We start from the raw sequence: 24,205 nt of genomic DNA, 5'->3' as shown, positions 1-24,205 counted from the left end.
GGTCCCCCCCCTCTGAACCCAAATGGTGTTTTGTTATTGGACTTCTGTGCTCGTCATGGATTGTCTATAACGAACACCATGTTCCAGCAGAAGAGTGTCCATATGTACACCTGGCATCAGGATTCCCTGGGCCGCAGTTCGACGATCGATTTTGCAGTCGTATCGTCGGACCTGCGGCCACATGCCTTGGACACTCGGGTGAAGAGGGGGGCGGAGCTTCAACTGATCACCACCTGGTGGTGAGTTGGCTCAGATGGTGGGGGAGGAAGCCGGTCAGATCTGGCAGACCCAAACGTGTTGTGAGGGTCTGCTGGGAACGTCTGGCTGAGTCCCCCGTCAGAGCGAGCTTCAACTCCCACCTTCAGCAGAGCTTCAAACACGTCCCGAGAGAGGCGGGGGACATTGAGTCCGAATGGGCTGTGTTCCGTGCCTCTATTGTTGAGGCGGCCGGCCGGAGCTGTGGCCGTAAGGTCGTTGGTGCCTGTCGTGGTGGTAATCCCAGGACTCGTTGGTGGACACCAGCAGTGAGGGATGCCGTCAAGCTGAAGAAGGAGTCCTATCGGGCCTTCTTGGCCTGTGGGACTCTGGAGGCAGCTGATGGGTACTGACAAGCTAAGCGGCATGCGGCTTCGGCTGTTGCCGAGGCAAAAACTCGGGCATGGGAGGAGTTCGGCGAGGCCATGGAGAAAGACTTCTGGATGGCTTCGAGGAGATTCTGGTCCACCATCCGGCGGCTCAGGAGGGGGAAGCAGTGCTCCATCAATACTGTGTACAGTGGAGGTGGGGAGCTGCTGACCTCAACTCGGGACGTTGTGGGTCGGTGGAGAGAATACTTCGAAGATCTCCTCAATCCTACCGATACGTCTTCCGACGAGGAAGCAGAGCTGGGGGACTCAGGGGTGGACTCTCCTATCTCTGGGGCTGAAGTCGCTGAGGTGGTTAAAAAGCTCCTTGGCGGCAAGGCCCCGGGGGTGGATGAGATCCGCCCGGAGTTCCTTAAGGCTCTGGATGCTGTGGAGCTGTCCTGGCTGACACGCCTCTGCAGCATCGTGTGGACATCGGGGGCAGTACCGCTGGATTGGCAGACTGGGGTGGTGGTCCCCCTTTTTAAGAAGGGGGACCGGAGGGTGTGTTCCAATTACAGGGGAATCACACTCCTCAGCCTCCCTGGTAAGGTCTATTCAGGGGTCCTGGAGAGGAGGGTCCGCCGGATAGTTGAATCCCGGATTGAGGAGGAGCAGTGTGGTTTTCGTCCTGGTCGCGGAACAGTGGACCAGCTCTATACCCTCTTTGGGGTCCTGGAGGGGGCATGGGAGTTTGCCCAACCAGTCTACATGTGCTTTGTGGACCTGGAGAAGGCATTCGACCGTGTCCCCCGGGGGCTCCTGTGGGGGGTACTCCAGGAGTATGGGGTACTGGACCCCCTTGTACGAGCTGTCCGGTCCCTGTACGACAGGTGTCAGAGCTTGGTCCGCATTGCCGGTAGTAAGTCGGATTCGTTTCCGGTGAGGGTTGGACTCCGCCAAGGCTGCCCTTTATCACCGATTCTGTTCATAGCTTATATGGACAGAATTTCTAGGCGCAGCCGAGGTGTTGAGGGGATCCGGCTTGGTGGCCTCAGGATTGGGTCCCTGCTTTTTGCAGATGACGTGGTCCTGTTGGCTTCATCTGGTCGTGATCTCCAGCTCTCACTTGAGCGATTTGCGGCCGAGTGTGAAGCAGCTGGGATGAGAATCAGCACCTCCAAATCTGAGACCATGGTCCCCAGCCGGAATAGGGTGGATTGCCCTCTCCGGGTCGGGAGTCAGGTCCTGCCTCAAGTGGAGGAGTTTAAATATCTCAGGGTCTTGTTCACAAGTGAGGGAAGGATGGAGCGTGAGATCGACAGACAGATCGGTGCGGCGTCTGCAGTAATGCGGACTCTGCGCCGGTCTGTCGTGGTGAAGAAGGAGCTGAGCCAGAAGGCAAAGCTCTCGATTTACCAGTCGATCTACGTTCCTACCCTCACCTATGGTCATGAGCTGTGGGTCGTGACCGAAAGATGGTGATCTCGTATACAGGTGGCTGAAATGAGTTTCCTCCGCAGGGTGGCCGGGCTCTCCCTTAGAGATAGGGTGAGGAGCTCGGTCATCCGGGAGGGGCTCAGAGTAGAGCCGCTGCTCCTCCGCATCGAGAGGAACCAGTTGAGGTGGCTCGGGCATCTGGTCAGGATGCCTCCTGGACCTCCCTGGTGAGGTGTTCCAGGCACGTCCCTCTGGGAGGAGACCCCGGGGAAGACCCAGGACACGCTGGAGGGATTATATCTCTCGGCTGGCCAGGGAACGCCTCGGGATCCCCCCGCAGAGTTGGCAAATGTGGCTGGGAGAGGGAAGTCTGGGCTTCCCTGCTTAGGCTGCTGCCCACGTGACCCGACCCCGGGTAAGCTGCAGAAGATGAAGATGAAGATGAATAAAACGTAAAATGGTAAAATTTTCACTTTGAATCCAACTTTTATCTGAAAATGTCCTCATTTAAACACATTTTATTACCTAAACATGTTAGTCTTGCAACTGATCATGCCTATCTTTTACAGCATACACACAACTAAATTTTTACTTTTGCAAGAAAACATTGAACTGTGAATTAAAGTTATATTCATGCAATTTTGAGTGAAGTATCTTCATTTTCCCCTTGTAACATCCCCCCCCTCTCTTATAACATGCAAATGCAGAGATTTTAATACTGTTGCCTTCAATTAAAATAGAAGATAAACATCTTTATTTATACTTTTCTTTATTTTTATCTTTGTCTTGTTGGATAATTTGTTTTCTTAAAGTTATGCACTTTTATGTTTTGCATTTTGTTCCCTTACTGAACCAAAAGAACAAAAAAACTGGGACCTTAAAACAAAGATACAGCATATGGGTCCATTACAAACAAAGTATGTGGTGACCACGTAAACATCTGTGATGTGGTTTCAAGTGACAAACAGTGGATGATAAATTCTGAGCAGGTGTGTAAGGAAGAGGAAACGTCTAAAACCTGCAGGGACCTGGACCTCCAGGACCAGATTTGTTCCGTCTTTCATGCTCCACCCGCAGATAGAGGAGTAACTCAGAGGCCAAATTAGAAATATTCTGATAGAACGTCGGTGTGGAGAAAAAAGGCTGCAAAGCAAGCTGAACTTTCTTGATCCCCCCAGAGGAGAAACTGGGTCATTATAGTAGCTGTGAGGCTGAGAGCAAGCAGGGAGCTGGACCGGGAATCTGAGATCTCTGTTCATGCAAGAGCTGACATGACTTTATGTAGAGAAGGCCAAAACCAGCTGATAATCCAAGTTTTTCAGTAACGCTGAGGAAAAAAGGCTAAAATGATGGATTTCACTGCTTTTCAAGTCTTAATGCACAAAATACAACAAATTTACTTTTCAAATAAATCATCTGGAAAACAAAGCTTCGCGGTTTCATGCATGCTCCCGATAGTTTAATATGACTGATAGGAATAATGACATTGTATTTTTTAATTACTTAAATAACTAATGTTTATTCCACGTTGGAGTGAAATGCACTTTGAGACACAAGCAGCACTGCCTCGCCATCATGCGGATGCTACTTGGCAGAGGTTCCTAAAGTGGCATCTGGACCCTGGCTGTGATGATGTTCAGAGGAGTGAAGCATCGTACTGCTCCTCCTAAAAGGGAAAGTTTGTCCCAGGAGGCTGGAAAAGAAGATCAGACTGAATCCAACCAGATCCTGATGAAGAGATGTGGTTTAACCGGGCGTAACATCAGCTCTGTTAACTCGACACATTCGTGTTTGGTATTCATTAAAGCGCCAGAATCTCTGCTAAAAGCTCTTTAAAACCGTTTTTATGATCAGCAAACACAGTTTGGAAAACAAATGAAAGAGCTGGAAAACAAATTCTGAAAAAAGAAGTGAAGATAAATAATGGATCCACCTGTTCGCCTTACAGAACATGGACAACGATGTCGCCAGTGGTGTAGTGGTCCCTTCAGAAGTGGGTATACTCTAAATTTTCGGCCTTGTTTTCAAAAACAACACCAACCAAAAAATAGCCCCGAAAAACATTGTTTCTTAAAAAGAGACATTTAACACTATTTTGTTGACCCCAAAAATCCATCAGTTGTCACATAATTTCTGCTCTTTGGTTTCAGGGAGGAAGAGTTATGAAATGACTAAACTGATACTGGCACATAGAGCTGGTGAGAGACAGGCTCATAGACTTATATTTATATATCTTTATTATATCTATGTTCAAGCTAAAGTTAATGCAGCTGATGGCTAACTGCACCAGTGTAGCATCGGTAACCTTAGCTGAGCTGCTGAGGGATGTAGCTACATGTACAGGGATGTTTGTAATTGTAAAAGCAGCATCATGTGGAGCTTAGGAGTTTAGAAGTGGGTAAACTCTATGCTGACTGAAAAATAAGTGGGTATACTCCGTATGCCCGCGTGTACCTGGACTAAACCACTGGATGTCGCTACTGGATGTACACATTGTAGACATTCCCACACTGTAAGTTTCATCTCGTTCCAGCTGAGATTCGCTGAACCAGAAACAGAAACAGCCAAACATATGCTTCACGTTCGAAGATAAATATAAAAATTATGTTTTATCTTCACTTTTCAGACTCTAACCAAGTATTAACGCTGCATTTTGAATATTGCGTGCAGGACCTCGGTCGTTGTGTTTTAAATTCCGGTCCTCAGGCCCCACTGCCCTGCATGTTTTAAAGGCAACCCTACTTTAACACACCTGAATGAAATAAAGGCTCGTTAACAGACTACAATGAACTTGATGAGGAAGTTCAATAATCTGACTCAGGTGCTTTGGAGGAGGATCATGTCTAAAACAAGCAGGACAGGGGGGGCCTGCGGACTGGATCTAAGAAACACTGAACTATGGTAACTGCCGTTGTTAAACAGAAGAGGCTCCAGGACGTAACCTTGTGGAACTCCACTTGTAATTCTTGTCTTCTCAGATGTAAAGTTACCTACCGACACAAAGTCCTTCCTGTTGTTTATGTAAAAAGAGTCTGAGATGATTTTAAAGACACTCGGACAGAGTTAAGTGTCCTGGCCTCCAATCAGAGCGCCAGTGTGCCTTATTAAAACTTGGCTAGCCGTAGCTTTACTAAAACCTTTTCTAACTAATATTTAGATAATATTCTGTGTTTCACTTCAGCATCATGAATCTTTGCACAGATGAAGTCCACGTGTTGATTCATGTGTTTCCTTCCATCTGAAATGACTTAGACACTCTAATAACTTTTGTTTTACGCTAAGATGGTTCACACAGAGTTTGTTAATTCGGAAATAATCTTAAATTTCTAAAAGACACTTTGGGGTTTAAGGTTTGATTTAACAGGACATCAAGAGATCAGCCCTCAATAAAGGTTTTCATATCTATTTCCTTTTCTCTGAGTGCATAATAAGTATCTGATCAGGCCTAAAATACCTGGTGACTGAGAAACAGGCTGATTCAAGCTGTTGCTAACATGATGTCAGATAAGCAGCTGAAAAGCCGGATCTGTAATTCATGTTCCTTTAAATGATGGGAGCTAACAAGTCCAAAATAACCCAGTGAATGAACAATGCAGGCAACATGGAGGCTGACACTTTGAATTCAACCTGTATCTGATGAATCGCTGCAGCTAGAAAGTCAGAATCTGCCAGTTTAATGGGAGCAGGCTTCAGGTTTGACATCCTGACATGTTTGCTGGTTGAACAGCCAGAATTATACATGAGCAACGCATACAAACATTTCGTGCTTGAATTAATTTTCTATACAGTCACATTCTTCCATGTGTGTGCAAACACACATAGCTGCAGGGTACAGGCTAATGACATGCATCACAGCAGTTCTGAGCATGTGCAAACTGTCCTGCATGCAGCGCAGAAAACAACTCCATCCTCAAACGATGTCACAGGTACGTTCCAGAAACGCCTCCTTCCATCCAATCCCTGCACCAAACACAGCTGATCAAGCAGCCACGGGAAGCAGGGAATGAGAGCACGGTGACAGAACGAGATGCTGTGGGCATCTTGCAGGAAATGCAAGAACTCTTCACAAACACATCCACAGAAAACATGATTGACGGCTCCCTCAAGGGCAGTAGTGAATTATTCAGCACAATGTGACAGACCGACAGACGGGAGAACATAGAGACGAATATCAGCCTCAGACTGAGAGGGAGACGGGAACACAGACGGCTGCAGAGCATCAGAACTTCCCTCCTGGCAGATTTTATTCATAATCAATAGTTTTATTAAATTTTACATCAACCTGTGTCCATTTACACCCCCTGGGCGAAGAGAAAGGCTTTGAAATTCCATGAATTCCTGCTACCAGCCACCAGGACAGAAAACAGTTTCTGACATCAAAAGTAACAAGAGAACACAGCTAATGCTAAAGCTAACGGTTAGCAGTGCTAGTTAGCCAGTTACATTATGCCGCATTTCATTCACAAACCACGTCAGCAGAGTTTAAAAAGACAAAACAGGAAGTTTGAACTTCACTGAAACTTGAGGTGGTTAAACTGTGTTACGTTGCCACTACATCCTTGTGCCTGGGATCCACTGAACACAAAAGCGTCGCGCCTTCGCAGCAGATCGCGACAACACTAGTAAGAAGGACTGGTTCTACCAGGTACGCGTCCCAGAAGCACTGCTGCTTTCCGCTTCCCTAAAATAAGCTTCAGTTCCATTTTTGCTGCTTTCCACTTTGAAACCTCGTCAAACTGGAGCAGAGCGGATCGTTCAGACAGGAAGTCAGTTGATGGAACCCAAAGTGGATCCATGGGTTTTGCCAGTAAAAGACTACATGTCCACTTTGGATGTAGTTTACTCTGAAACATCAACATTTCTTCATCTCTGGCAGCACCAAGCCATTAGATGAAAAGACTGTTTCACATAATAAATGACAACATGGAAAACGTACATTTATCTTGGAGGAAAACTGCAGCGTTTTGTAACCTCTTGTTTTGACACCACGTATCACCACCATGAAGAAATAAAGAGCAGCAAGTGAGACGCTGTCGAACTGTTCCTGCTTTTTTATTTGCTGGTTTATTTTTCACTTTAAAGCAGTTTTAAAGCTCTGAAACGCTGCAGGGTTTGACTATTCCAGTCGAAGAGAAGACACGTGAACACGGATTAAGTTTCCAGAAGTTTCCCAAGAGGAAACTCCAGATATCTACATAGTTTTGTGAACCAGTGAGACCAAACACTGCTGGTCCCAGAAACCCGTCAGGCCACCAGGAAAATGACTGCTATGCCAGATAGCAGGTCTGTCCCTTTTCTCTCTGGACAAGTCACCTCTGGCCATGTCGTAACAGACGTTCCATGAGCAGAACACAACAAATAAATACGTGTTTTCTTTAGTCCACATTAAAGTAACAGAAACAGGTTTCTATTCTGTTGTCAGCTGCAGGTGTCTGACGTCTCTAAAGGCAAGCTGGGCTGGTTTAACCAACTAAGTTGCATTAAAAGATGTTTTCGACGCTTCGTGGGCAGGTTAGAATAACCTCCGGTAACCACTGATGATTCTATTTTCTTCAGCCTCAATAGAGGCCATTTCACCAGGATTTCACCTGTGTTCAATAATAAATTCCAACGCAGATAAACCCTTCTGACTGCTTTTTTCAGTTACGAGCATGCGCGAGAGATGCGTGTCCAAATCATGAAAGGGCCTATATATATATATATATATATATATATAAATAAATATAAAGATGGGCGGAGCCTCTGTGATGTCACGTGTAGGTTTCTGAAGAGCTGAATTGAAGCTCAGTGAGCGGTTCCTACCATCACCATCTTGGCAGCGGCATGCATGTCGTCTATCTTGGAAAATACAAAATGGGTAAAGAGTTGAAAGGGGGGCTGTGAGCATTGGGGTGAAGGATTGACATTGAGCAAACTCCAAGCTGCCTGTAGCTCTGAACTAACCGAGCTATCAGGAGCTAACAGGAGCTAACCAGCTAACGGAGGTAAGCGGGCGAAAGCTAAGTCACGTTGTTAACCGGCTAAAAACCGCGGTTGTTCTACATTCCTCCTTTATGAAGCGGGATATCGAGTACCTGTCAATCAAAAGGACACGCGCCTAAATATGCTGAGTTTTGAGATCAAATTACTTTAACAACTCCTCCCACAGCTATAATGAAGGCAAACCTGACCAATTAAACCTAAAATGTGTTTTGTACCAGGCTGTAAACTTGTTTTTTGTTGTTGCTGTAAACACGTTTATTCCTGCTGTAAACATGTTTATTTCTGCTGTGAAGTTGGTCTTTTTAACATGGGCTCTGTTTTGGAGCCCCTAGTGGATGAATGGGGGAACTGCAGGTTTTGGCATTTCTGAACCGGCTGGTTGCTGGTCTATGCATCACTAGCTCTTCCTCATTCGTCTTGTTGACTGCATGTCAGTTCTTTGGCGCTACACTGTCCCCATGTGGTTGACGGTGGTACTACTCATTTTTCTACCCTTTGGCTGCATCTTACAGGCTCTTTAAAACCAGAACAAAATGTGCATTTAAAGGACAACGGAGACTAATTAAAACTTTGTCTAAATGCTTATGGTCACTGTACAAAAGGACTAAAGGACTAAAATAAGGACTGAGCTCTAGAGATGGTTGAATGAGGAAGAACCCAGCAGATAAGCAGTTTCTGGACCAGTTTTTGGACCAGTCCCCTTTGGTCTTCTTCACTATGTCTAAATGACTAGTTTAACTGAGCTGCTGCCTTGTGATTGACTGGTTAGATATGTGTGGTAAGAAGTAGCTTACCAGGTGGACCAGTGAGAACAGATGATTGCCGTCTACTTCATGGCGACTGAACGTATCAGCATCCTGTCTGGAGGAGCATCGTGGTGCGTCTCGCTAGCATTTTGCAATCAAACTGGAGAAGGTAACATTTGCATTGAACTGTCAACACAAATGAGGGAGTCTGTGGATTAGAGGCGTAAAAGATGTGACTTCCTAACATTTTCTAGTTCGCTGACAGATTATTTATCACCTCTGGCAGCTAAAGGGTTGTCTCTGAGTGACAGACCCTAAAATCTATCTGAGAGGAGCAATAATCACTGCGTCACCGCGATTATAACGGAGCAGTGAGACAATCCTCTGCCGAACAAACACACATCAACACATCTGAATTATTCAGCATACTGAGCTGCACCGAAGCTGCCATTTAGCCACTCGGGCTGATTGTTTGCTGTGGCTGGACAGACATGGATAACAGTCAGTCCGTTTGGAAGTCATTCAATCACTTCTCTGCAGGACTGATTGATCTGGCCTGGCACAGACAGGAACCAATCGGATTATCGCCCTGAAAGAGTCCTGCTGACCACAGAGTCCCTGTCAGGGCTGAAGCCGACGCTCAGTCAGTACGTCCACTTTCTGCCAATCTGTCCATCTGCCGTCTGTAGCGGCCGGACAAACTGTGCCTTTATCCGTCAGAGTTTTGCTCACAGTACTTTATTTTTCTAATTTACTTTCTATTTATTTGTTTTTTCGGAGGCTCATATTCTATTGTTTACTATGTGATTGTTTTTTCTGCCGCCCTGCAGTCACTGATCAAGAAATGAAATTTCATGAGGATGACAAAGAATCCTTGATAGAAAAGAAAAAAAAAAAGCAGATATGATGGGAAGCACCAGAGCTGTACAGTGTCCATAATTAGCTCCATACGGTTCGGTACGAAATGGTTTAAAATGACTCAGTACGGCTCGGCTCAGGATGAGACCACTCAGTATGGGACAGCTTGGTTCGGCTCATTATGGCTCGGTATACATTTTTTCCCTTCTCCACAGGTAAAACCTGGGAAAGGAGCCACCCTACCTTTGAGGGACTTCCATTGGTCCGAATCTTTATTGATCATTGGCACTCTGCAGTTTGCTGATTGGCTGAATGAATCGTCACCGTCTCAACAAATCGGGAACTGCTTCATGTTCAAAGACTCATTATGTAACTTTCTGCTTTCCGAAGCCCAGCAGCGTCTGTAGGCTGAGAAACACATTTCTTCTTCATGTTCACATGGTTGATACATGCAGTTCACATGTGATTCACATGTAAATCACATGTGCCAAACACATGATTCATGTGTGATTCAAATCACAAATTGTTCAGGTGTGGGTCCTGTAGCTGCAACATGTGATTTGCATGCGATTCGAATCAAGTGATTCACAAATGCCTTCAGATTTATAATAATAATGATAATAATAATAATAATAATAATAATAATAATAATGATAAATGATAGACATGTGTGCTGAATTTTGTCGTTCTACGTCAAACTAAACTTTTTTGACCCCATTCTATTCGCCATTTTTGGCGTTTCAAGGGAGTCATTTTTTCATTGAATTGTATGCGGACCACTGATTATCGAAATTTTCACCGGGCTTGAGGTGTGTGCCAAGTTTCGCAACTTTTCATGGGGGCCAAGGGGGTCAGACATGAGCGAGTTGTGCTGGGAACAAGAATAAACATTTCAACAACAATAGGCTCCGCCTATACTTCGTATACCTCAGACCCTAATAATAAATAAGAATAAGAATAATAATGATAAAGCGTTTTGCTGCACTACAGTTTCCGATGTAATTAAATAAAGAAACTATATGTCAGAGTGAAAAGTCTCTTACTGAGTGAAGTGAGGGAACTCCAGCTTCCAGCTCTGTGCAGCTTCTACCAACAAGAAGACCTCCTCGTCTTATTCAGGTCTGCTTTTATTCCCAACAACTGGATAGTTGAAGCATCAGAGAGACAAACTCTAATCCTCATCGGTTTGTCTTTCAGAGTTTACATGAATTTGTGCTGTAATGACTGACTCTGAAATCCAACGTAACGCCAAAGAGGAACGTCGAGTCAGCAAAAACAGGGATTAGCTTTAATTCGCTGATGTTAAACGGAACAGAGAGTTCAGCGTCTCATCCACACTCATTTCAGCATCTTCATCACTCATCCAACATGGAGACTGTTTCATCAGCAGCAGAAGTTTCATCGCCATACAATGTTATAAAAATCAGTGCAGTGAATGATTTGACATATCTGCTGATTTATCACAAAGTAAATAAAATATAAAAAATTCTAGTTTCGTTTCTAAAATCATCCATTCAGTTTGATCAGGGGCGACAGAAGGGGGCAGCTGCCCTCTTTCTTCAGCACTTGGCCTATTATTCCTAAAGCCTCTCATAGCACTGAAATTAAAAAAGAATAATATGAATAACTTTAATCTGTTGCCTCTGAATTGAACATATCTGCTTCCTGACGGTGCTGCATCCGACATGTAGGAGTTAATCTGTCTGCAAACCGGCAGAGTGGAAAGACGCTCAACTTCCTCCAGGTGATGCAAAGTCAAACAACATGAACAGAATGTCTGCTGGAGACGGCCGCCGTTCCATACATCTGTTAATTAGTTGCTCACAACGACACACTCCTGTTGGAACATATTTCCCTGGTTAGGTCATTTTAATTACAGTTTACGAAGCAGTTGGATATGAAGACAATGCCATCAGGGAGTCGCTGCTTTGTCTGCTGATGGTGCGATCAATACTAGCAGGTAAGTTTTCATGATTCATATTTATCACATCATTACGTTTTACTCAGCATCTGCTTTTCTCAACATCTCTGTCTTAGAAGTCCATCATCTGTCAAGTCCATCATCGAAGTGTCACCATGGTCTGGTTTGTGGTGGACCAGGGCCCAGATGAGGTCCAGATGAGGCCCAAATGCAGACCAGATGAGGCCCAGATCAGGTCCAGATCAGGTCCAGATGAGGTCTAGATGAGGCCAAAATGAGGTCTAGATCAGGTCCAGATGAGGCCCAGATGAGGTCCAGATCAGGCCCAGATGAGGTCCAGATCAGGTCCAGATGAGGCCCAGATGAGGTCCAGATGAGGTCCAGATCAGGTCTAGATGAGGCCCAGATCAGGTCCAGATGAGGTCCAGATGAGGTCCAGATCAGGCCCAGATCAGGTCCAGATCAGGCCCAGATGGGGTCCAGATCAGGTCCAGATCAGGCCCAGATGAGGTCCAGATCAGGTCTAGATGAGGTCCAGATCAGGCCCAGATGAGGTCCAGATCAGGTCTAGATGAGGCCCAGATGAGGCCCAGATGAGACCAAGGTAACGCCCAGATCAGGTCCAGATGAGGTCTAGATGAGGCCCAGATCAGGTCCAGATGAGGTCCAAATGCGGACCAGATGAGGCCCAGATCAGGTCCAGATGAGGTCTAGATGAGGTCCAGATGAGGCCAAAATGAGGTCCAGATGAGGCCAAAATGAGGTCCAGATCAGGTCCAGATGAGGTCTAGATGAGGCCAAAATGAGGTCTAGATCAGGTCCAGATGAGGCCCAGATCAGGTCCAGATGAGGCCCAGATCAGGCACAGATGAGGTCCAGATGAGGTCCAGATGAGGTCCAGATGAGGTCCAGATCAGGCCCAGATCAGGTCCAGATGAGGCCCAGATCAGGTCCAGATGAGGTCCAGATTAGGTTTAGATGAGGTCCAGATGAGGCCAAAATGAGGTCTAGATCAGGTCCAGATGAGGCCCAGATCAGGTCCAGATGAGGTCCAGATTAGGTCCAGATGAGGTCCAGATGAGGTCCAGATCAGGTCCAGATCAGGTCTAGATGAGGTCCAGATCAGGTCTAGATCAGGCCCAGATGGGGTCCAGATCAGGTCTAGATGAGGCCCAGATCAGATCCAGATGAGGTCCAGATTAGGTCCAGATGAGGTCCAGATGAGGTCCAGATCAGGTCTAGTTGAGGTCCAGATCAGGTCCAGATCAGGCCCAGATGAGGTCCAGATCAGGTCTAGATGAGGCCCAGATCAGGTCCAGATCAGGTCCAGATGAGGTCTAGATGAGGTCCAGATGAGGCCCAGATCAGGTCCAGATCAGGTCCAGATGAGGTCTAGATGAGGTCCAGATGAGGCCAAAATGAGGTCCAGATGAGGCCAAAATGAGGTCTAGATCAGGTCCAGATGAGGCCCAGATCAGGTCCAGATGAGGCCCAGATCAGGCACAGATGAGGTCCAGATGAGGTCCAGATGAGGTCCAGATGAGGTCTAGATGAGGCCCAGATCAGATCCAGATGAGGTCCAGATGAGATCCAAATGCGGACCAGATGAGGCCCAGATCAGGTCCAGATCAGGTCCAGATGAGGTCCAGATGAGGCCAAAATGAGGTCTAGATCAGGTCCAGATGAGGCCCAGATGAGGCCCAGATGAGGTCTAGATCAGGTCCAGATTAGGTCCAGATGAGGCCCAGATCAGGTCCAGATGAGGCCCAGATCAGGTCCAGATGAGGTCCAGATTAGGTCCAGATGAGGTCCAGATGAGGTCTAGATGAGGTCTAGATCAGGTCCAGATCAGGTCCAGATGAGGCCCAGATCAGGTCCAGATGAGGCCCAGATGAGGTCTAGATCAGGTCCAGATGAGGTCCAGATCAGGTCCAGATTAGGTCCAGATGAGGTCTAGATCAGGTCCAAATCAGGTCCAGATGAGGTCTAGATCAGGTCCAGATCAGGTCCAGATGAGGTCCAGATGAGGTCCTGGATCAGTCCAATCTACTGTCCTGCAGTTTTTAGATGCTTCCCTTCTCCAGCACAGCTGAATGTTTGTTACCATGCTTCTGCAGGGCTGAATGACCTGCAGATGAGAGAATTCAGGTGCGTTGGAGAAGGGATGCATCTATATGTTGTAAGTTAGCAGATCTCCAGAACCAGACCACTCCTGGTCTGTCTAGACATCTGAATTTCTCTTTTCCGTTGTCCTGACAGTGTGCAGCAAGCCATTCGACCTCTGGAGCATTCCCTACACCAGCGGTTCACCCCTAAAATCACACGTGTGGTGTCTCCAACCGCCGTTCTGCTTCAACTCACTTGGTAGTTTCAGCATTAATCCGTTAAAAATAAGGCGCTAAAATCACAGATTTATCTGCATTAACAGCTTCATTTTGAGAGCTGATAGAAATCACTCATTTATTCCAGACTTCTTGGGCCAAGACCCAACAGGATTTCGATGATTCCCTGCTGCAACACACCTGATTCATATGAATCTGTTCTCCATCAGTTTGTAAGTTCTGTACGGACTTCTTAATAACCTGTTAATTGGAGTCAGGTGTATTGCAGCTGGTAAACATCTAAAATCTGAAGGCCCAGTAAGTCTGGAGTTGGTGACCCCCTGATGGACGGCGATTGGTCACTTTAAGCCAACAATCAATAAGCTGTCTGATCAAAGGCTATAAGCTATTTACATTCCCTTGGCTATTACAATATTCCAAACCAGATCACCTACTGTGCTTCCCTGCTGCAACACACCTGATTCATATGAACTGGTTCTCCATCAGCTTGTGGTTAAAGTGGAACTATTCTGTACATTTCAGGCTAATTTATTTTTATTTCTGAGACCAGAAGGGCTGGGATTGATGGAGTTATTGTCACAAATGGCTTTATTTACTTCAGACCGACCCTCTCCGTAGGCTGTCAGATCAGCCTGCGGGCAAAACGAGTGGATTGAGACTCTTCCGCATTAAGCCCCGCCTCCCGCCACTGCACTACATCGGGAGCGCGCACCGCACCTGCTTTCACCGTCATTGTAACGTCTCATAAACAGAAGGATTAGGCTCATATGAACTCAATAAAAAAACAAAATACCATGTCAACACATAGCATACAGCCCTACATGTTGGAACCTGAATCAGAGCCTGAAAACGAAGTGGAAAACAGCAACCCACAGCAACGAATGCAGCAGGATGTCTCTCTTTGGTAAACTCACCAACCATCGTTGGAAATAACTTTATCCCACGTTTTCCACCCGCCTGATGTATTTGTACATGCCCTTGTTAACCAGTAGAAGGAAACCAATCACCGAACCTTATCCCCCGGGACGTCACAAGGATTTCCACGTAGAAAAAACTCTCTAAAACGACACGTTTTTCGTCGCCATGGAAACCCAACGGAGTGAGTGCTGAAACTCAAACTCAAACTCAAACATGCGTTTAGGTGATAAAAAACAGTGTCGTTCACATGTCTGATGAGGATTCAACACTGTAACACTGTAGAAAGCTCAGAAAACTCCAAACACCAGAATAGGAACCCTTTAAGTTCTGCACCAACCTCTACATGAACCATTCATTTGACCCAGGTGTGTTGCAGCAGGGAAACACCTAAAACTGGCAGGACTTGATCTGAGTGATGTAGCTGTCCTCGGTATTGAGAAACGAGCTGCAAGGAAACTAAATGTCTCTTCTGAAACGCCGGATATTCCTGCTGTGTTGGAACAGCAGCTTCATTTAAACCTAAATATTGTCTTTATCTTCATTGGAGGACAAAATAGCCTGATAAATAGTTTCATTTTGTTTACTTCATTTTAACATGATACAACCCTGCTCAGGCTTTTCCAGCACATGGAAGCTTTTGTAGATCCACCACGGTTTGTATCGATCCTTCTGCATCTTTGATCAACATCGATAGATGATATGGATAAGTGTAACGTCACACTCCTGCACCACAGATAGGGATGATTTTTACTTCCACTTCTGTTTATCCCGCGTACTTGAACACACCGACTGGGGGGGGATTTCTGACAGCACCTGAATGCACCAGTGCTTCATAGTTACGCACCAGGTGTTCACCTGACAGGTGCTGACAGGTGAGATCGTACCAGTTTCCTGCCTTTCAGTGCACAGGTGAAGCAGTTCGGTCCAAACAGCGATGTAGATGTACGAACACATAATTCCCCAAAAGCCTCTTCATTCCCGCCCACTGCAGGTCTGACTGGGTCTGGACCAAAGCTGGACGCTCTGGTGTCGGGATTCATGTTGCAGGATTTCCGTGACGTGTTCGAGCACCTCGACATGTTTTTGCTATCAGCTAGCAGTTGGCGAAGTCTCCCGTTGCCATGGCAAGGCAGGGGATAAGTGCCTCATTGTGACGTCATACTGAGGAGAAGCCGGCAGATCGGTTACTGTGTGCTTTACTGGCGGAGACTCGGTAGAGAGGCACCATCCCAGGTTTCACATGAAGAACGCGCTCCGATGCGCTTGTTGGTGGAAAAGAGGCTAAACTTTGTTCGGCTGATTTCGGCTGATTGCAACTGATTTTAGGTAATTGTAGCTTATTGTGCAACTGATTTCAGCGGATTACGACTGATTTAAGATGATTTCAGCTAATTGCGGCTGATCGCACCAGATTTCCACCAAATATGACTGATTTCAGCTGATCACAGCAGATCATGGCTGATTTCAGCGGATTTCTGCTGATCGGAGCTGATTGCAGCTGATTGACGTCCAAAACTTAGTAAAAGCTTGAAACAAAATTACTGAGTTTTGCTTCTTTTTTTACATTTATCAGGATCGGTTGAGATCGGTATCAGAGATGGAGAGTTGTACAAAATCTACTTATCAGAATCAGTAAAAAGCTGATTTCTGATTTTCACGTTACACGGTGCCTCACACAGTTTACAAACCTGCAGCGCTCAAGGTTTTAAACCCTCATGTCGTTCTAACTAAATGTTCATTTTAAAGCACTTTTAATCCAAAAAGAAACACAAACTGCTTCAGAAGACGACAAACGGCTAAATCGAACCATCATGTGATGCTGTGCTGAAAGTTTCCTTTTCCAGATGTTTGTCTACTGTTTCAAGTCTTCCTTTAAAAACACTTTCATCATGTTTCCTCTGACTCTTTATGAATAGATTCCATTTTCTGCACCTCCAGAAGTGTCGGCCACAAAGCATCAACGTATGATCCAAAAAAACAAATCCAAGTAAGTGTGTCGTTGCCAACGGTTACGTCGACGTGCAGCCGCAACATCTCCAACAAAAATGATGGAAACACAGTGGAAAAAAAAAAAGAAAAATAATCTCACCACCACAAGCGGTTTCTTGTCAGGAGAAAAAATGGAAGCCATTACAAACATTTCTGAGTAAACAGGCCGACAGAAACATCTAAACAGGTCCATTATCTAAATGAGAGTCAGATTGTTGGGTTTATATCCTGCAGATAAAAGCTCGTTGCAGACGCTTGTTTTGTCATTTTAAAGGAAAAGAAAAACTCTTCCTCTGCAGCTTTTTGTCCATTAAATACTTAAACATTTCCTCCTTCATTTCACATGAAAACAAGTCGCTTCTGTCGTCGTGCAGGGAGGGGGACAACACGGCCCGTCAACCCCCCCACAGCAGATCATCATCCAGCTTTTACACCCACTGTTTTTAGGATGAATTTATGTCAATCTTCATATAATTCTGCGTCCGTCTCTTCTTCTGTGTGAACTTCTGGGTTCCTGACTCCAGTTTTCCTGAAGTCCGGGGCCGACCGCAGCCTTCATGGGGCCCCAAGCAGACTTTGAGTCTCCTTGTTCTCGTTGAGGTCCATTTCTGCTCCCTTACGTGCGTAAAGAGGACATCCGTTTAAAACGTTGTCATACGTCTCCCTCCTCACACTCCTGTACGTCTTTGACTTTGCTGTGAAGTCAGTTCATCCACAAGGGGGCAGTGCTGAGCTTAGAGTTGCGACGCCAGTTGAACGCGGTAACGCAACGCCAAAAAGTTGTTTACAACCTTTCAAAAACCCCAGAAGAAGAAAACCACATTTTTTGATGTTCTGCAAAAATGCTTCAGGTGCTTCTTTATTTGTCGGTATCTGCGTTGTCATCTTCCTCCTCTTCTTCTTCTTCTCTGGTTTGTTGCTTTCACTGATTAAATATCAGTTAAACCTCAGCATCGCCCCCCCGTGGTTTCCAGTGGTAGTGTTCCGTTTTCTGCATGAAGTGACGGATCGCTAAGCCCCAGGAGATGGAAGAAAACTGTCCATCTTCTGCATCGAGCGTCATTGGACCTTTAGGCTCCACCCACACTGCAGCTCGAGTCCCATTTTTTGTCCATGTCAGACTTTTTTTTTAATCTGTCTTGTCCAGCATTTAGGCAAGCAGAATGATCATCTGGATGCTGTGTTCTGCTGAGCAAATTTACTTTGTCAAGGGGAGCTTGACAGAAAAGAAAGAAGAGAAAACACCTCATAGGAAAAGTGAAAGAGAGAGGAAAAATTACCCTGAAAAAAAACCCCTACAGATGTGTGTGTGTGTGTGTGTGTGTGTGTGTGTGTGTGTGTGTGTGTGTGTGTGTGTGTGTGTATGTGTATATATATATATATATATATATATATATATATATATATATATATATATATATATATATATATGAAACCGCCCACCGAGCTTCAGTTCAGCTCTTCAGAAACCTACGGGTGACGTCACGGAGGCTCCGCCCATCTTTTATATACAGTCTATGGTCTGAACGGTAATATTGCATTTCATCAGATCATTGTCATAAATCTGCGCTCCGCAGGACATGACAAACCTAAAACTCTGCAGAACAACGTCATCAATTTTTCATGTCTGGTTGCGCAACAAAGTTGCTGAGCTCATCTCTTTTGTTTAATTTTAGTAAAAACTGTGAAGTTGTGGTTTATTCTAATTTGATTAATTTACAAGTGAAAAACAAAAACAACCTGGCTGTAAAACTGTCAGATAAGAAGCAACATCATTCTCTCTGACTTGAGAAACTTAGAATGTTTAATATCAACAGTTTCACTGTTTATTCTGATGACTTCTTGGACAATGAATCAAACACAGAGCTCCTCCTCCATCCTAAAGGATGAATAATCAGATCTGAATTACTGAGCAGAAGGTTCAGGTCTGCCTCTGGTTTGACCAGCGAATGCAGCAGACTTCTGGACAATCTGAAGAAGATCTCTGACTGGTTCAGTTGGTCATGTGCCATTACAGACATGCTGCTCGACAACCAGTCATGTCTGCATCAACATGTTAATATTCATCACTTCCTGATTATTGTTCTGTTGAAAAGTTTCCAGCTGATCCAAAATACTGCAGCGAGAGTTCAGACCACTTCACTGTCAGACAGAGGTGTATGATCCAGGTAGCAGGAGGTAAAAGTCCTGAGCTGAGCTGAATGTGATCAGCTCAGCTCCACAGCAGGTAGAAAACACCTGTTCTACATGCACAGGTAGATCCAGAAACATAGAACCTGGATTATACAGCTCTGCTCAGACTGCAAGTTTACTGGTCATCCTCAAGGTCTTAAATGTAGAACAGGAGGCAGAACCTTCAACTTCCAGACCCCTCTCTGTGGAACCAGAACCCAGTCTGGCTTCGGGAAGCCAAACCGGACTATGTAAATACACATCGCTGCATCACAACATCAGAAATTCATTCATATAAAAAAGCAGTGGGCCGAATATGGATCCCTGTGGGACGCCTCTGAACATCTCAGAAGTGTTTGCTCTAAAACACACACACACACACACACACACACACACACACACACACACACACACACTGTTTCCATGTTTCCACGCGTCTTCCTGCTACTATCTACCTGCTATCCTCACTGCAGCACCTCCACCTCAGCTGCATCCCAAACGTCTTCTTGGCTTTATTCCAGCCATAGAGGATAATTATTTTCCTGCTTTTCTCATCACTTGTTGATCTTTTGCTGCTCCTGATTGGACGTTACCGTCAGTTTAAGCTCTCTGATTGGTGGAAACTCTGACAGGAAGTCTCTTCATCATCATGTCCAGGTGAAAATAGAGGTCTCTCAGCAACATGGTAGTGATGGTGATGAAGATGTGATAAATAATGGTGGATTTACCATCTAGAGTCTCTGAATAAACACTACATGTTGTGTCTGGATTGTAAACCTCCTGGACGGATAGAAATGCTGGAAAACCTCCGTAGACCAGCTGGAGGGTCAGATATTCCTGCCCTCTTCATCCACAACCAGTCCAGGGAGACGGACATCCTTCCTGGTTCTACTTTTCCTCTCCGCCGTCTCCTCGTGCAGCTAAGGATGAAGGAATGAATCAAAAAGATTCGATCCAATCTGATCGTTTCCTTCGTTTGCTCAACATTTTACTGAACAGTTATTATAAACCAATAATTTATTATAAACCAATAACCAGCCTGAACCACCTGATCCAGATTAATATAAATCAATAATCTGGATCACATGGATTTGTTTTAATGACATTAGAACATCTGGATTAATCTGACTGTAAAGAGTCCGGATGTGAAGATTGTGAACTATTTCTGACAAGCAGGAGCAGTGAGGTCTGAAGCACACACACACACACACACACACACACACACACACACACATCAGGACGATGGCATGAAGCCAGAGTTCAGGCTACTGGTCCCAGTCAGGACCAGACTGGGACAGAAGTTCTGGTCTAAGGGGGCGTTCACGTCCCCACAGTTCTGAGTCAACATGAAACCCTGAACACAACAAATCACCCCAGAAGAAAAGGCAGCGTTTCAGAGCACGGGCACGCGCACAACAGGAGCACACGCGCACACACGAGCACCCAGGATACGGCTGAGAATGCCATCCCCACACGTGCACCCTCACACATACTAAAAGCAGCACCTATGCACACACACGCGCGCATGCATGCAAACACACCGCAGCGGTCCTACCTCCAGACCTGCCCCAGCTGCAGGACGTGAAGCACGGTCTGAAAGATCCACATGCACACGGTGCAGCACCTCCGCGGGGAGCCCACCCTCCCGGCCGTGGCAGGCGGGGCAGGAGACGTGTACACCGGGGTAACGCAGGCGGCGTTGGCCGCCGCCGCGCTCGCGCCGCGCTGGTCGCTGTCCTTGGTGCTCAGAGCGTTGTCGCTTGCCGCGGCCGCGCCGCCCGCCGCGCCTGCCGCTGCCGCGCAGCTGCCGCTCGCGGTTCCCTCGCCGCCTCCGCTCAGATCCGAGTAATCATACACGAACCACCTGAAACTCAGCACCTGGACCACAGCGGAGGGCACCACCACGAAGACCAGCGTCAAGCCGAACCACCAGTAGTCTCCTCGCAGGTAGTAGTCCGCGGCCAGCCACAGGTCGGTCGCGCCGTCCGAGAAGAAAACGAGCAGGGCGCAGAGCACCCAGCAGCAGTCCAGCAGGGTGTAGGGCTTTCCGCCTGCGGCAGTGCGGCGGGGCCCGGCGGCAGGGTTCCCCGGCTCCGACAGGCTCCTGGGCGTGTTGTCATCCTCCACAGACACCGCTGCTCCATCCGACTTAGCGGCCATGTTGGTTAGGATGGGAGAGAAAGACAGGGAGAGAGGTGGGGAAGCAGGAGAGAGAGGGAGGGAGGGGGCTGGCTGTGTGCAGGAGAGAGAAAGATTACATCATAACTAGCCTCATCATCAGCCAATTAATAGCGAGGCATCCTGACTGGGAGCGCGTGAGCGGCGACGTGATTTTTGCAGGCAGACTTCTGCAAAGACCTCGCTCTCCAGGGTTCCTTTCCATCCCAGTAGATCTTTTCCCAGTTTAACCAGTCTGCAGCAGCAGATCTTTCCCAGTTTCATTCCCAGTTTAACCAGTCTGCAGCAGCAGATCTTTCCCAGTTTAACCAGTCTGCAGCAGCAGATCTTTCCCAGTTTAACCAGTCTGCAGCAGCAGATCTTTCCCAGTTTAACCAGTCTGCAGCAGCAGATCTTTCCCAGTTTAACCAGTCTGCAGCAGCAGATCTTTCCCAGTTTCATTCCCAGTTTAACCAGTCTGCAGCAGCAGATCTTTCCCAGTTTAACCAGTCTGCAGCAGCAGATCTTTCCCAGTTTAACCAGTCTGCAGCAGCAGATCTTTCCCAGTTTCATTCCCAGTTTAACCAGTCTGCAGCAGCATCGTGTGACGACACAAAACCCATGAAGGATTCAGTTCAGATGTTTGTTCCTCCAGATGGAGGCGGCGCCACGAGGCATTTTCACGGTTCAGCATCAACAAGGACTTCTGGTCCTCTGATCTGCTGCAGGACGACCAGGTTCCGCTCGGTCCAGGTTCCGCTCGGTCCAGGTTCCGCTCGGTGAGGCTGAAGGACGTTCAGGGTAAAACTGAGCCGCTGAGGTCCACAGCCAATCACACGGCGGGAACTGAACACCTGAAGTCACATGACGCGGTGAAGACGACCTGCTGAAGCTCAAACTGGGCACCAGAGTCCAGAAGACCAGACTTTTCATGCTTTGTGGTCCAGAACCGGCTGATCTGCTGGGATTTTCACCAGCAACCATCTCCAGGGTTTCCAGGTCTGAAGAGGAGAAGAACCGTCTGGACCAGAAGAACCAGATCCAGCCCAAAGCCGCCGTCTGGACCAGGAGAACCAGATCCAGCCCAAAGCCGCCGTCTGGACCAGGAGAACCAGATCCAGCCCAAAGCCGCCGTCTGGACCAGGAGAACCAGATCCAGCCCAAAGCCGCCGTCTGGACCAGGAGAACCAGATCCAGCCCAAAGCCGCCGTCTGGACCAGGAGAACCAGATCCAGCCCAAAGCCACCGTCTGGACCAGGAGAACCAGATCCAGCCCAAAGCCGCCGTCTGGACCAGGAGAACCAGATCCAGCCCAAAGCCACCGTCTGGACCAGGAGAACCAGATCCAGCCCAAAGCCGCCGTCTGGACCAGGAGAACCAGATCCAGCCCAAAGCCACCGTCTGGACCAGGAGAACCAGATCCAGCCCAAATCCGCCATCTGGACCAGAAGAACTGGAACAGGACCCATTTCACACGGACTCACCTGAACAGGACAGTAGAAGACGTTTCTGATTGGATGGGGGGGGGTTTCCTGTTGCCTGCTGGTACCTCCCTCCTCCAGGAGGTTCATGTGGTTTTGGGCCCCTGTAACCTCCGTCAGGTGTGTTGAAGCAGGTAAACATGGACCGCCAGCAGGACAGCGAGGCTGGAGGACCAGAGAGTCCTGATAACTTCTGGGTTTTAACAGCATCTGAGGTGGTCAAAGTTTCCTCCTCTCATGTTGCTGCCGTGAGGAAAAAAGATGTTTCTAGGTCTCAGGAGACCAACTGGTCCCAGACCGAAGAGCTTCCTGGTCTGCAGGCAGGAACACAATGTTCCTCCTCTGTGCAACAAGCAGCGGATCACCGAGACGTCTCAGTGGCGCGACACGTCCTCGACTGGTCCCAGACCGGCAGGGCTCCGGAGTCTTCCTCTGATTATAACGAGGCAGAGATGCAAAACGCCGGCGAGACGCAGAGCGGCCGCCGGGTTTACTGCAGCCAGAATCCTGATGGAAAACTTCCCAAACTGGGAGCAGAGGAGCCCGTAAAACTCTTCTGCTTCACTGCCTCCAAAAAACTAATCGGCTGATGTGGTTCCACTTCAGGGTGTAGCGGGATCTGATCAGGACCAGGTCCAGCCGAAGCCTCGGCAGGTGGAGATGTAACGTCCTGAGGTCTCATATAACGCCCTGGTCCCCTCTTGGTCCCCTCCCGGTCCCTCTTGGTCCCCTCTTGGTCCCCTCCCGGTCCCCTCTTGGTCCCCTCTTGGTCCCCTCCCGGTCCCCTCTTGGTCCCCTCCCGGTTCCCTCCCGGTCCCCTCTTGGTCCCCTCCCGGTTCCCTCCCGGTCCCTCCTGGTCCCCTCTTGGTCCCCTCCCGGTTCCCTCCCGGTCCCCTCTTGGTCCCCTCCCGGTTCCCTCCCGGTCCCTCCTGGTCCCCTCTTGGTCCCCTCCCGGTCCCTCCCGGTCCCCTCTTGGTCCCCTCTTGGTCCCCTATTGGTCCCCTCTTGGTCCCTCCCGGTCCCCTCCCGGTCCCTCCTGGTCCCTCTTGGTCCCCTCTTGGTCGCCTCCCGGTCCCCTCTTGGTCGCCTCCCGGTCCCCTCTTGGTCGCCTCTTGGTCGCCTCTTGGTCCCCTCCCGGTCCCCTCTTGGTCCCCTCCCGGTCCCCTCCCGGTCCCCTCCCGGTGCCCTCCCGGTCCCTCCCGGTCCCCTCTTGGTCCCCTCTTGGTCCCCTCCCGGTCCCCTCCCGGTCCCCTCTTGGTCCCCTCCCGGTCCCCTCTTGGTCCCCTCTTGGTCCCCTCCCGGTCCCCTCTTGGTCCCCTCCCGGTCCCCTCTTGGTCCCCTCTTGGTCCCCTCCTGGTCCCCTCCCGGTCCCCTCTTGGTCCCCTCCCGGTCCCCTCCTGGTCCCCTCCCGGTCCCCTCCTGGTTCTTCCTGAGAACCTCCCGTTCCACCTCATGTAGAACATCTGCAAATATGTGAAACATTTTCATGTGATCCACATGTGTAAACCACTTCACATGAAAATGTGATTCTCCTGAGAACCAGATGTGGATGACATACCTGTACATGTGAGCCAGACGTGGATGACATACCTGTACATGTGAACCAGACGTGGATGACATACCTGCACATGTGAGC

At 47.8% G+C, this 24,205-nt stretch overlaps 1 protein-coding gene across 1 annotated transcript in view; it reads right to left on the bottom strand.

Moving 5' to 3' along the window:
* The window catches only part of LOC306755277 (XK-related protein 7-like), a gene marked incomplete at both ends in the record, with an annotated part of 85,123 nt that extends 64,032 nt beyond the window's left edge, over positions 1-21,091 (bottom strand). The window contains one exon of the mRNA XM_079239603.1: positions 20,487-21,091. Coding sequence (XP_079095729.1) covers positions 20,487-21,091 — 605 coding nt within the window. The remainder of the gene's footprint in view (positions 1-20,486) is intronic.
* Positions 21,092-24,205: the final 3,114 nt, after the last annotated feature.

Source organism: Telmatherina bonti (genome assembly GCF_933228915.1).
Source record: "Telmatherina bonti genome assembly, chromosome: 4".
Lineage (NCBI taxonomy): Eukaryota > Metazoa > Chordata > Actinopteri > Atheriniformes > Telmatherinidae > Telmatherina > Telmatherina bonti.
This window is presented reverse-complemented; position numbering and strand designations above follow the sequence as displayed.